Source organism: Pelophylax lessonae, assembly GCF_965119305.1.
Source record: "Pelophylax lessonae genome assembly, chromosome: 2".
Taxonomy (NCBI): domain Eukaryota; kingdom Metazoa; phylum Chordata; class Amphibia; order Anura; family Ranidae; genus Pelophylax; species Pelophylax lessonae.
This window is the reverse complement of record NC_138769.1, coordinates 300,039,969-300,054,788: the sequence shown is the minus strand read 5'-3', so window position 1 is coordinate 300,054,788 and position 14,820 is coordinate 300,039,969. Positions and strand designations below refer to the sequence as shown.

The 14,820-nt window shown below is 39.1% G+C and overlaps 1 protein-coding gene across 4 annotated transcripts in view; it reads left to right on the top strand.

Annotated features, from left to right (window-relative positions):
- The window catches only part of SCUBE3 (signal peptide, CUB domain and EGF like domain containing 3), a 192,972-nt gene that overhangs the window by 133,763 nt on the left and 44,389 nt on the right, over nucleotides 1-14,820 (top strand). For 3 of the 4 annotated variants that reach the window (XM_082245254.1, XM_082245253.1, XM_082245255.1), the window contains 8 exons: nucleotides 902-991; nucleotides 5,346-5,459; nucleotides 5,685-5,846; nucleotides 7,898-8,101; nucleotides 9,438-9,599; nucleotides 9,703-9,870; nucleotides 10,441-10,602; nucleotides 13,505-13,702. In XM_082245254.1, the coding sequence (XP_082101380.1) occupies nucleotides 902-991; nucleotides 5,346-5,459; nucleotides 5,685-5,846; nucleotides 7,898-8,101; nucleotides 9,438-9,599; nucleotides 9,703-9,870; nucleotides 10,441-10,602; nucleotides 13,505-13,702 (1,260 nt within the window). Of the gene's footprint in view, nucleotides 1-901; nucleotides 992-5,345; nucleotides 5,460-5,684; nucleotides 5,847-7,897; nucleotides 8,102-9,437; nucleotides 9,600-9,702; nucleotides 9,871-10,440; nucleotides 10,603-13,504; nucleotides 13,703-14,820 lie in introns of those variants that run through there. The other variant, XM_082245256.1, reaches the window with a different exon arrangement.

Here is a 14,820-nt window from a genome sequence, read left to right as displayed (position 1 = left end):
TGACCGGGAAGAATACCCTGCAGTAGAGCGACCTGAAAGCGAGGCTTGAAGCGCTCGTGGAGTGAAGCATGGAAGGGATGACGTTGATGGCAGTGTGGAGGATGGTCTATTTGGACAGCTTTACCCCAGATGCCCGCATAATAAGATGTGCCTGTTTTAATCATCAACCATGTGAGTTGCTAAATGTTGTACCTTCATTAAATGTAACCATATTGCTACACTTAGAGGCCCCTCTCTTCTCTTTTATACTCAGTTGTGACATGATGCTACTTGTATATCAAGACATCGCTTGTTTATCAAGTCACAATTTATAAAAAAAATGTGCTTTTCTTGCAAAACCAAGTTACCAAACCAAGTTACTCTCAATCCAAGGTTTTACTGTAGTTCACAGATGTAAACTGGGCAGGGCTGATAACAAAGTTTGAGATTTCAGTTCAGCATTGTCATATTATTTCAGGAAAATAGGGGCTTATTAGATTTCTGGTAGGATTGACCGGTATTTTTGCACTTGCAGAGCAAATAAAACAAAAAAAACCTTCAAAGGTATATTTAACAGAACAAAACACAACAAATAAGAGATGTTTAGATAATATTTACATGCACTTTATATAAGAAACATATTCATTTCTGTGTCAAAGATGTAGATTTTGTGTTTTTTTTTTTTAAATACATAAAAAAATGAAAAAAATATCCAGTTCATTGGTTCGCATGCACTAAAAGGGAAGTTTAAATTAATATAAACAGTAAATATTTCCTGAAGGAACTAAAAGTAAAATAAGGAAATGGATTTATATTTTCAAGAAATGTAATTTAAATATTGCTGTTTTTGTAAAATGAATCTTCTATGTATCTTATATATTATTAACAACAATAATACATTGTTCTCTGTTTCTCTGTGCAGAGTCAGACAGCAGTTATATCTTCAGCTGTGGATCTCCAGCGCATAAACCTGGACTCAGCTCTAAACAGAATACTAGCCATCACTGCACTGGTAAATGAATGCCTATCACAATTGGGGAAACTATAAATGTATTGACCCTATAACAAAACAATTTTGTGGTTGCTAAGCTCTCCATGATCATTCACAAAAGCAATGAAACTAATGAGCTATAGCTATTTTCAGTCCTACAGACACGTCTTCTGTATTGTCCCAGGCACCAGGGCTCGGTGTAAAGTTCTTCATAAAAGCTCAGTTTCTTCCATCTCTTAAAAAAATCATTAACCACTCGCCGACCGCCGCACGACTATATACTGCGACAGTCAGCCCCTCCTGGGCAAAGTGACGTACCAGTACATCACTCACCCACGAGCCTGTAGGGGACTAGCGTGCACCGCCGGCGGCGTGCTCCCGCCCCCGCTCGTTCACTAACATCCCTGCGCGTGCGACCGGCTGCTCCGATGTCCGCCGGCCACTCGCAATCTCGCTCAGGAGAGGGAGAAAGGCAGACGGCTGATGTAAACACAGCAGTCTGTATTCTCCCTTAGATCACGACAGAGGCTATGCGATCCTGCTATGTAGGATCGTATGTCTCTGTTATGATCTAACAAGCCCCACCCCTTGACAGTTAGAATTACGCCCCTAGGAACACATTTAACACCTTGATCACCAATAAAGTTAACCCCTTCCCCGCCAGTGTCATTTTTACATTAACAGTGCATATTTATAGCACTGATTACTGTAGTAATGTCACTGGTACCCCCAAAAGTGTTAAAAATGTCAGTTAGGGGTCCGATCTGTCCGCCACAATGTCGCAGTCCCGCAAATAAAATCGCAGATCACCGCCATTTCTAGTTATAAATAAAAAAACAATAAAAAGGACATAAATCTTTCCCGTATTTAGTAAACGTAATAACTTTTGCGCAAACCAATCAAAATACGCTTTTTGTGATTTTTTTTACCAAAAATATGTAGCAGAAAATAAATTGGCCTAAAATGTTAAAAAATTTTGATTATGACATTTTTTTTTTTTTTCAAATTTCATATAAAAAAAATTGAAAAATATTGTTATTTTTTCAAAATTGTCGCTCTTTTTTGTTTATAGCGCAAAAAGTAAAAATCGCACAGGTGATTACATACCACCAAAATAAAGCTCTGTTTGTGGGAAAAAAAGGACATCAATTTAATTTGGGTACAGATCTTAGACATCTACTAAGGCTCATCCCCATACCTCCCAACTTTCTAAAATGAAAATAAGGGTCACCTACTAGCAAAAGTATGTAGGCTTAGGACATCCTCCCCCCCCCCCCCCCCATTGCCACATGCCCTATAAATGAGAATTGTAAAAAAAAAAAAAAAAGGGATTGGTTAAACCCACAAATGCTTTTTTACCACCACTATTCCTATATGTTGGCTTTTGGAATTTACAGATGCAGCAATTTAGAAATTGGATGAAAGATTTAGCACTTACAACTATACAACTATGTAGATCAGATCAAAATGAGTGACAAATGAGGGGGAAAGAGGTACAGAGGGAATTCCTTTGAAATCAGGGACAGTCCCTTAAAATCCGGGACAGTTGGGAGCTATGCATACCATGTAATGATGTTACAAAACGGGAAGTTGGGAGCCAAGAGAAGGATTTCCATTTACATCTTAAATACCCGCTCTATACCCCTGTGTGGGGTGGGTATATCTGGTTAGTAGGCTACTTACTAGTGGGATTTTCCCTTACCTCACCAGTTACCCACCACGGGGTAACCTTGAAATTTCATCCACTTACCAATTCTTTCTGGATTTGGACTTATTAGCTGGGACTATTTCACTCATTTGGTCACTTTGATCATCACTCTAGCCAGTTACCAAATACTTATTGTTTTTTGCACAATTATTTTGCACCATTCGCACTTATCACATTCTATTCCACTACCTTCATTTGTGAGTGGATTATTTTTATTGGTACTGGCCACTTAGTCATCAATTTTTAGCCAACTATTATTGTTGATTGCATACCATTGATAATTTTTCTCACATTTATTGCACTTATACCTTATACTTTTTTTGCTGGTAATATACTTATATATTTATATACTTCTGTTCTCTCATACAGCACTTTTCAGTCACTGGTCACTTTATAATGATATTTTTATACAGTTCACACCATTGCACTTGGTATTTTTTAACACTAATAGTCACTTGTCACTTCCAACCGATTCTACATTGATTTTTATATTTTTATCACATGTTTGCACTATGTTCCTTTATTATCTCTAATGTTTACATGTTGATCTTTTAATTTTATTTATTATATATATGCCATTTTTATGATATTCATTTTTCGGATATATTCATTGAGATCCATATTTATATACATTTATTGGCATTTGCACTTTACTATATTCACTACAGGTAGCGCCAATTACCCACCCACTGATCTTTCATGTTACAAAACTGTTTGATTTAGCCATTATAAGACAAATTCAGAGTTACACATGCAATAGTTATATTCTGACAGCTTGATGTCATCTTAATTGCAAGTGTGAAAGGTCCTCTAACAGATGCACTGCTAGCTCTGGTGATAGTTAAACCTGTAGGGTTTCTAATCTAAATTATTTTTCAATCCTCAAAGTGCTGTAAACCTCAGACATGAAATATGAATAAAGCATGTATATCTATAGTGTTTACTTGCCCTCTCTCCTAAGGGGTTGATTTACTAAAGGCAAATATACTGTGTCTTGCAAGTGCAGTTACTCCAGAGCTTAGTAAATAAGGGAAAACTTCACTTTGCAAAGAATACACAATCACATGCAAGGAAAATAAAAAACAGCTTTTTTGTTTGTACATGTTTGAATGATAGAAACCAGCAGAGCTTCCCCTCGGATCTTGAGCAAATACACCTAAAGTGAACTCACAATGCACAGTATATTTGCCTTTAGTAAATCAACCTCCCCGTGCCATTTCTCTCTGCTGCCTACTTCCTCTATTATTAGCATAAATCCCTTCTTATAAGTTTTCCTGACACCAAGTCAAAATAGGTGACAGGGGAGAGATCAATCTGTGATTGACAGCCTCAGCCTTGTTCCTGTAAGCTGTGTGAAGGGGTGTGTCCCTTTGCTCCAATTAGCTCTCAGAGCTCTGGTACAGTGTGTAACTGCAGATCCTCGCCCCTGCTTTGTGAAACTGTGAAAAATCTTTTTCATCACCAAATTTTACATGGATGTGTCGGAAAAATGGCTGCAAGTAAACAGGTACAACCTTTGTAGGAGGATTTATTTAATCTCTGTGTATCACCTGAGGCAAGTCACTTCACTGGGTATATGTAAGAGCTTACAAACACTTTAAGCTAATTCCAAGCAGGAGATGTTGGCCAGCATGCAGGCTCAACCCAACCACCAAGAGATCTTCCCATAAATGTACACAATAAATTGTATTGCATGAGAGTGAGACCTTAAAAAACACCCCCTATTCTAGTTTACCTCAGGAGAAATCAGTGGAGGCCAGTCTAGTCCTCTGATTGTTCCCATAAGCTTGGGATGTTTCAACAGATGTACCATTTTCCATTTAAGCCACAACCAGCTGGATTGGAAAAAGATTGCCCGTGGGCACTTTAAATTCCTTTTGTGAAACATTTAACTTCAAAGCAAAATTAAAAAAAAAAAAAACACGCACATATGCAGTAAATTTCCTAAATAAGTGTACATTTTCCCATGTTATCACTTTCAAACCTGTTAGCATATACAAATTTCTGTTGATTTACCAGATATTCACCCAGCTCCTAATTTCATATTGTGAGCTGACAACACATAGCTATTTTGTGGAGTGATTGTTGTCAGCCCTACTCATTGTCTTTTGCTAAACTACTTAAGCACTCCAACTGTGTTCTTATCCACAGTATAGAGACTACATGACTTGTAGTCCAAGATAAGAACTGGGAGGGCTAAATGCTCCCTTAGAGATAACATGGGCAGAGAGCAACAACATGATTTTAAGGGTATATTTAAAGCAGAAAGATTTTACATTTCCCATGCAGTGGGGCTGTGCCCGCACTGCATTGGTTAACTGCTGATTTTGTCTAGGGGCGCACAAAAGACTTTACTTACCCGATCCTTCAATCCTCCGGAAAACCGAGCTCTCCCAGGTCAAGCGGAGGACTATGGGCATGACGACATCAGAAACAGTTAATTCACAAGACCCCTAGCATGCAGAGGGGCAGGAGCAGTGGAGATCAATCTTGCTATCAAAGTAACTGTGGATTAGGTAAGTATATCCCCACTCTGCAATCCCCTAGACAAAAATTAGCACATTTTTTGCCCGGAGTTCTTCTTAAACCGAAGAAAGGGAAACAAATAATAAAAAATCATTGTTAGGATTTATATACTTTTTAATCAATTTTCATTTCTTATTTTAGAAACTCTGGTGCCACCAGTAAAGCAGAGAGCATCCTTCAAACTCAAAGATTCCAGATGTGGCCTGAGAGTGCGTGGCAGATCAGCAAGAGGGGAGGAAAGCGCAAGACATGGAAGTATGAGAAATGGAGAAGGCGAAAAGTGGTAGGAAGAGAGGATGAAAAGGAATTGTGGGAAAGGCATTAAAAGTGGACATTCAGGGAAAAAAAAAAAAAAAAGAAAGAACAGAGATGTATCAGGGAGGGATAGAATTGCAGATAAGAAAATTCAGTTACTGTTAAGTAGTTTTTTTCTGTTCTTGCTATTTCCTATGATCAGTTTGCTTATCTTGTCCTAATCAGGTTCTCATGCACCATGCTCAGACTGCCATCTAACATATATTCAGTTGAAATGTGATTCTCTGTGGAGAAATAAAGGCCGCAGCACTCGCTCTTCACCCAGTAAGGAAGTTACCAGGATCTCATTGGAGTTGGAAGCTGAAGTCAAAGTGGAGGAGGCTACATGTAAGAGTTTTCAAGACTTGACATAAGTTTTAGTATTGTAAAGAAATTAAAAGTTACTGATCAGAATAATAAAAAAGAACATTTGTCACATAAAATGTGATGGCATGAAAAATTGGAGGCTGATGAAAAGCAGGTGAAATAAAATAGAAGTTTTGAATTGTTTAGAAATTCGGTGTTAAAGCGTAACTTTAATTTGTTGAGAAAAAAACATTCCCCTCTGGGTGATCTATGTACATTGCAAGGATTATAACAATCTACCTTCTGTTTTTCTGAAGAAATCAATGTTTATTCCTCTGTGCTGAGTGAGTCTAATGGGATTGTTTCATAATTATCAGTCAGCTGTGCAGCTGCAGAGCACTATTGAGGAAATCTGCTGGGCCTGCATCCCTTTAGATGTGTTCCTAAGAGGAATATCTCACCAAAAAATAAAATTTTGTTGCAGGGGATGCCTGACATCTGACTTGTATCTTAGGCAGACTTCTTGGAAAATTGGTGAGCCAATCACACAAGCAGGAAATTATGTTTCTGGGGTGTGTTCAGTACACATTCTGTGTACAGAACAACTCCAGGTTGTCATATTGCATTCCATTTTCAAAAAAATACAGCAGTTGCAGGTTGAAAAGGCACTGGAGGGCTGGGGGGGGGGGCTTAAGAGCACTGGGGGGGCTGGAGGGGGGGCTGAAGAGCACTGGGGGGCTAGAGAGGGAGGGCGAAGAGCACCAAGGGGCTGGAGAGGGGGGGCTGTACAGCACTGGGGGGCCAGCAAAAGAAAAAAAGAAGTTGGATAGGAGGAGCGGTGGGGCAGCTGCATATAGAGGAATTGATCTTTCCATATTCCTCCTGCAGCTGCTGAATGCCTGCAGAGAGGAGAATCAGGCATCCAGCGGCTGCAGGAGTAATATGGAAAGATCAATTCCTCTATATGCAGCCGCCCCACTGCTCCTCTTATCCAGTCACACAGGGAGGCTGCTAAATCCTTGGACACTCACCTTCTTCCAGCCCCCGCGAGCAGCGCAGCACAGACCGAGGGAGCAACTGCCTTAACATGAGATGATCGGCGCGAGTAGCGGCTTGACACCCCCCATTGGAATGCCACTGCTGGCCGGATAATGTCAGAGCGGCGGATCATCCCACTGTAACAGCTTTAATTGTAGACGTCATACGTCCTGGTTGGCCAGGTGTTCTGTCTATCAAAGAAGAGGGGCTAGGAGGCGTGCTTATGTGTGTCGGCGAGCGCCTGGCAATTACAATTAAAGCTGTTATAGTGGGATGATCCGCCGCTCTGACATTATCCAATCCGTCGGCTGGCCAGCTTTCCTCTCCTCTCTTCCCCTGAGCTACTCCCGGAGCTCGCCCTACATAATTTTCCACTCGCAAAATGCGAGCAGGCGAGTGGAAAATTTGAGGGCTGTATATATATATATATATGTGTATATGTGTATATACGTATACATATATTATATATATATATGTATGTGTGTGTATGCATATATACGTGTATATCTATATCTATCTATCTATCTATCTATCTATCTATCTATCTATCTATCTATCTATCTATCTATCTATCTATCTATATATATATATATATAAACACACACACACACACACACACACACACACATATATATATATATATATATATATATATATATAAAGGACAGTAAAACTGCAGGAAAGGGCACTGGGAGGCAAACTAATGTCAATTTATTGTATTTTGTAATGTAATCCAATAGGATTACAATATATTGGTGTGTTTGTGTGTTTTACTATTTGCCGCCAGTTCCACCCCCCCCCCCCCTACGAGCATGACGTCGCAGGAGACGAAAGCCAGGGCTTACCGCTAATGGCACTAAAATTCCACCCTGAACCACAATCGGGAATACCGCTAAGGAGGTTAAGCTTTATACCAATGTAAAGAAGTTTAGAAAGAGTTATATATGAAGTTTATTTGAAGTTCAGCTATGGTTCCTCTGTTGGACTACATATGGGGATTTCAGTTTAAAAAGAGCTGTACCTTGTCAAATATTTTTTCATTTTTATTTTCCCAGCAAGTTGTTCACTGACATGCCTCCGCCAGCGACTAGAACGCAAGATTAAATCCATACTGAAATCTTTGAGGAAATCTATTAATCAAGAAAGATTTGTGATACGTTTAGCATCTGTAGAATATGAGGTAGCACAAAAGGGAGGCACAGCAACTGAAAGGGGAGAAAACTGCACTCCAGGACATCACCGCATGTGGGGAAAATGTGGTAAGGATGGAGGATATTTGCCTTAAATCACTAAAGGAGAATGCCAAAATAAAATGAAAACATTGCTTCTTAAGAAATACCAGAAGTAAATCCTCAAGCAGGATGAATGAAAAAAAAAAAAAAATGGGTTCCTACACCCACACAAGCGAAGTGGATGGAGTAATCCACCTTGCTGAGACATTGTATTCTGACAGCCCAACTCTTTGCTGTCAGAATACGCTGATCACCAGCTGCAGTGGATTGATGGAGAAAAGTTTTCCAACATTCCCGGTAGACGGATGTCAAAGTAACGATCGACTTCTGTTAAATAGGGACGGCCAAACATGGATCCCTACTGCTAAGGTTGAACTTTGACCCATTTATGGTCAGCTTCAGTTAGCTCTTGCTGAATACATAAATGACAGTATAAAGGCACTGTCTATGCTACTAATGTCAGCTACTGTAAATCTGCATGCTTATTTCCTGAAGATGATTCTTCTGATCGGAGAAAATAAGACTGCAAATGTTTTATTGCACTCTTCTCTTGTTTGCTTGTCTACTGTTTAAAATGTATGTATAGACAAATTCTTTTTTTTCTTTTTAGGATAGAGTAATGAGAGATCAAGTTTTTCTAGGAAGATTGGTACTTTGTAGAGATTAGTGATGGATGAATCTGCTTGGGCTTGATTAGGAGACATGGGGAACAGTTCTAAAAATCTGAAAATTGCTAACTTTAAATGCTAACTTCAGATTTAACAACATATTACACTAGAAGTTAGGTTGTAACATGTTGCTAAGGAAGTAGTTCTCTATGAAACACAAGTACGGTGATCACTGCACTAATGCACTTGTAATGCATTGACACTTTCTCCAGCTCTCTAACCTGAAGAGGTAATAAACCTTTTTCAAAAGAAAAAATTGGGCAGAGTATATGGCAAATTAACAGTACACTTTGGTCCACATCACATTCCAGCCAGTGACTGCCCTCACCTCTTTAAAGAATGCTCAGAGACAGCACTGTGAACTGAAATAGATTCATATTGGTTAAAAGTGTTGCCCATTTTCACCTAGTTTGAGTGCTACTGTGCAAGGGTATCATAAGGCTGAAATCAAGACAGATTTGCTTACTTTATGCTAGTTCTAAGTAAAAATAAATATATTTTACCAATGAATTCCTAAATAGTAAATGGTGTTGCTAATAATGCCTGAAGTTCAACTTTAATTTGTTTTCTGTATTAAATTTCACAAAACATTTAGTTAGCCACTACGGTATTTCACAATTTCAATTGGTATGCTTATTTCATAGAATAAATGACACTTCCTTAGTTTTCTTCTTACCCCTTTCCCTGTCTCTCAGCTAGCTGCCCTCCTGGCACATATTACAATGGTCAACTGGATCAGTGTCAAACATGTCCGCAGGGAACTTTCCAGGAAAAAGAAGGGCAACTGTTATGTGAACTGTGCCCAGGGGCAGAAGCCAGTGGACCACCAGGAGCCATTAATATTACAGCTTGTACTGGTATGATCGTAGAGTAAACACTGTAAACTGCTAGACTAGTAAATTAGCTGACATAGGGGGTTTATTATTGAAATAATAAAAATTATTATCATATTCTTTGCAGGTCAGTGCCTTCCAGGGCAATTTTCTACAGATGGCTATCGACCTTGTCAATTGTGCCCACGTGGTATGTACCAACCAGAAGCTGGGCGCACGCAATGCATATCTTGTGGAGGGGGACTTAGCACTAGACATGAAGGAGCTGTATCTTTCCAAGACTGTGAAACTAAGGGTAAGGTACCTTACGCAATACATACTAATGCAATCTATTTTCATATTTTTTTTCAACTCTACTTGAATAAAACCAACCAGGCCTTGGTCCAGTGCAGCAGGACAGCTAAAAGCAATGCCTATTAGCTTGCATCCAATTACACCATTGTTAGGTCCTTACTAGTGCCTCCTCCTCTTGCAGTGCTGGCTACTAGTATGTGCTTCTTATATGCCAGTTGCTCTCAGCATCAAAGTGAAACACAGGCTGCTTGTGTCAGGAAGTACTTTCGGTGACAAATCCCACCAATATAGGTGTGGTAGGGCATGCCACAACCAAGCACTAATATTCTTAAAACTTTCTGGACCTCTGCAGTAGACCATTTGAACCCTTCTGCTACATACTGGGTGACACAAAGTGATGCTTACTTCTCCTAAAGTAATATCTGAGCTTATTTTACCCTTTTACAACACATATTATGTTCAATATTTATTCCAAGATATGTATTGTTTTAATCATCCACTTTTTAGGCTTGCTGAAGTAATGATTAATTGTGCTTATTTTTTTACTCTACTCCTGTTTTCTCTCCCACAGTCCAGTGCTCACCAGGCCATTACTATAACACAACTCTACATCGCTGCATTCGCTGTACGATTGGCTTTTATCAGCCTGAATTTCGGCAGAACTTCTGCATTGCATGTCCTGGAAATTCCAGCACGGACTTCGATGGCTCCACCAGTGCCGCCCAGTGCAAGAGTGAGGGGACATAGCGGGACAGCAAGAAGGTCATGGGGGTGGAATAAAAGGAAATGTTACTCAGCTAGGAAGATGGTAGGGGAGGGAATGGAAATGCAAATAACAGTAAATGACTAAGCTGACAAGATCACAGACAGTCAAATATACTGTTTATATGAGGTGCAACACAGGTTTTCTAAGTCATAATATGCTGGCCAAAAGTTACGGCAGCTCAAACTTTTTTCATCACTACCAGCACTTGATATCACTAATAATATTATTGCCTTTCATTGGAAAAAAAGGTTTATTCCCAACATTTTATTAATTATAATGGTAATGATAATATATATTGACGTCACTGTCATTTGTGTGATTGGGCAGCTTAAACACTAATGCTCGCCAGACACTTGCAAGAACACCAAACAGTCTGCAGTAATCTGCCAGCCATTGTTTTGGCTATTTCCTACTTTTGAGCATCTAAATGATCAAAAAATTGTTCCTCCAATCTCAGTTGTTTGATCATTTTATATTGAGTCAATTTATATTGAAAGCTGGTGGAAAACTTTAAAATTTGCTTTTGTAAAATGGTATGGTCAGCATGACAGTCAGACAAGCAACACCCAAGCTGTAGTCATGTGCTGTACAAATAAATATCAATCCTGCAGTCTTCTCTGATCTTCTGCTTAAATAGGGTGATTGACTTGACATTTTGCTTAACATAAAATATCTAGAAGAATAAAATAATATAATTAGACATTTGTGAGTAATAAAGGTTACCTGTGCTGTATAACCACAAGGTGGTACAGTGACAGTCTAACAATTAGGATTGTGATGGCAGACCAAACAGTTCCACAAGCCAAAGAAAACTCAACTTAAAGGAGAACTTTCTTTTCCACTGAGATATCTACTGTTACCTTAAAGCTACCACTTAATTACTGAGGGACAGACGGGGTCTTACTGAGAATTAAGACCACTAAACTATTCAAAAATGATATATGCTCTTGTGAGGTTTTAAGAATTCTATGATGAATAAATTAAATAATGTGTAACGTTCACTTAAAGAACAAGAATTTACAGTAGCACTATGTATGCAGAAACATGACACATAGCCCTAATGTAATTGAGCAAAAAACTACAGCTTTTTTGTTAGCACAGAAACTTTATTTTGGGTCCATGTCTCAAACAGTCTTGCAGATGTTAAAAATGTAAAAAATTTGTCTCACAATGGTCTTAAAATAACAGAGGCACAGACACATAATCCCAGCGAGTATGTAATTTGCAAACTAGCACCTCTTTTAGAAACGGAAAAAAAATTATTAATTTGCTATGTTGCCATCAGAAACTTACTTTGCAAACTGTTTTTATTGCTCAATAAGATTTCTTAAAGCCAGACTCCAGGCAGATGCTGATAGGAACAGAAAGCAGAGTGATAGAGAGATAAGCTCCTCACTGTGCTGCTTCTCCTTTCACTGTTCAGACACAGGCTAATGGCGGGTTTAGGATGACTAGAGGAAGTGAGTTGAGAGATGTTGGTTTGGTTATCTTATCTGGTATCTTGTTATTTTTGTCTGGGGCTCATCCATGTCTCTCATCCATGTCTTTATGGACCTTGCTTTGTTCACTGCTGCGCAGTCATGTTGGGACAGGAAGGGACCATCCACGAACAAAAGTTCGTAGCATGAAATTCCCACAAAGTTGGGAGCATGAAATTGTCCAAAATGCCTTGGTACCCTGATGCCTTAAGAGTTCTCTTCACTGGAACTAAGGGGCTAAGTCCAATCCCTGAATAACAACCCCACACCATAATCCCCCCCCCCCCCTTCACCAAATGATTTGGACCAGTGCACAGAGCCAGGTCTAAAAAGACATGAATGAGCGAGTTTGGGGTTGAGGAACTTGACTGGCCTGTACACAGAGTTCTGAACTCACTCCGATAGAACACCTTTGGGATGAATTAGAGCGAAGAATGCGAGCCAAGCCTTCTCATTCACATCAGTGCCTGACCTCACAAATGTGCTTCTGGAAGAATGATCAAACATTCCCATAGACACAATCCTAAACCTTGTGGACAGCCGTCCAAGAAGAGTTGAAGCTGTTATAGCTGCAATAGGTGGGCCAACTCAATATTGAACCCTACGGACTGGGATGTCATTAAAGTTCATGTGCGTGTAAAGGCAGGCGTCCAAATACTTTTGGTAATATAGTGTATATTCCAATGGGGACAATAGTTCTGGTGACCCTGGTGACACCCAGGGATCCTCACTCTTTAGAGAGATTTTCTCTCACTTCCTGTTATGGCTATGGGAGAGGAAGTAAATGGAAATCTCCCCAATGGTATACAGATAGCAAAAAAATACCTGGGTTTTAACCCTATCTTACTCTATCCAAAATGGAAAAAAAAAGTTTGCCTTTGGTTCCATTTTTAAAGGCAGAAAAAAATCCTGAATAATTTAAAAGTGGTACACACTGGTGCGATTTTAGATGCAACTTGGGTTGCACAAAATCACATGACAAGGGAAATCACATTAACTTCAATGGTGCTGGTTCACATCAATGCGAATAAAACTTTAATGTGCATTTTTGATGTGATTCCTATGAGTTCCCCCCCCCCCCCAACATTCTACTTCTTACCCTCCCCCCCCCCAAAAAACAAAAAGTACACCAAAATCAAAATCACCTTAAAAACGCATTAAATCAGCAAATATGCACTACAGTTGCGCTACATAATTGTATTGGAAATCAGATGAAATTGCAGTTGCATCAGTCTGAGCCAAGCCTTAGATGACCTCAGTTAAATGACATCATGATTCTTAAACTCCATTGCAAGCAACAAGTGTAGGGAAAGGAAAATCAGCGTTTATTTCTGTTTCCTAAAGAGGAGTTGGTATTATAAAACTGATTAAACCTTACCTTTTTTTTGCAGACCGGCATTGTGGAGGGGAACTGGGGGATTACACTGGTTTTTTAGAATCACCAAATTTTCCAGGAAACTACCCTTCTAGTGTTGAATGTACGTGGAACATCAATCCGCCACCGAAACGTAAAATTCTGCTAGTGGTACCAGAGATTTTTCTGCCCTCTGAAGATGAATGTGGAGATGTACTGGTCATGCGCAAAAATGGTAAATGCATGAGCCTCATGCTATAATATAACTGGAAATAATTTCTTGTGTGGAAAAAAATAGAGAGATATTAGAGTAGTAGTATTAATTATGCAGTAATAGTGGTGACCTATAATACCAATTAAAGGGTTGCTCTTTCTCCTCAAGATTGCATATGCTATTTGTATCAATCATTTTAGCTATTAGACTGTAAGCTAGTGTTGGTAAACTTGGTGATGACTCCTAATGATAGTTTAGTTTTTATTACTTTTTACTATAATTAGTACTTTAGATTGCATCACACCCAGGAGAAAACAATCTGTGTAAAGCCCTCATGAGGTTCACGTAAAATCAACATAAGATCAATTTAGGTTTGCACGGATACAAAAAATGGCACGCCAGCAACATTTCACAGGTTTGCCATTGTAAAAATGTTGAATAACATTGTGCTCATTTACGTAAGTTACATAGTTTGTCAGGTTGAAAAAAGACACTAGTCCATTTAGTTCAACCAATAAACTAAAAAAATTAAAAAAACACACACAAATAGAAAACCTCCATATACACTATACTATACCCACAGTTGATCCACAGGGAAGCAAAAAACCCAATAAAGCATGATCCAATATGCTCCAGTAGGGGAAAAAAAATCCTTCCTGATCCTTCATGAGGCAATTGGATGTTCCCTGGCATTATTACCTCTATAAATTAGTATTCATTTACATTTTGTGCATTTAGAAATGCTCTTTTTTAAAATAATCTACTGAGCTGGTAGAACAAGTTTTTGAGAGAGTCTATTCCACATTTTCACAGGTTTTACTGTGAAGAAGCCTTTCCATAGGTGAAGGTTAAATCTCTTATCCTCCAGACGTAAAGAGTCCCTCCTTGTCCTCTGTAATGGTCTGAAAGTAAATAACTCTACACCAAGTTCACTGCGTAGACCACTTATGTTTTCAAACACATTGATCATATCCCCCCTAAATTGTAAACAGGGATGACTCTCGCGCTATTATGGGAAGGAATGTCTAAGATGGAGAAATAGAAGGAGGGAGGTGGCAGTTAGCACTGATAGTTTTATCCCTAAGCTACAAGAAAATGGGAGGTGTGGGGTAGTGCTGCGCTACCTCTTTCGTGTAATG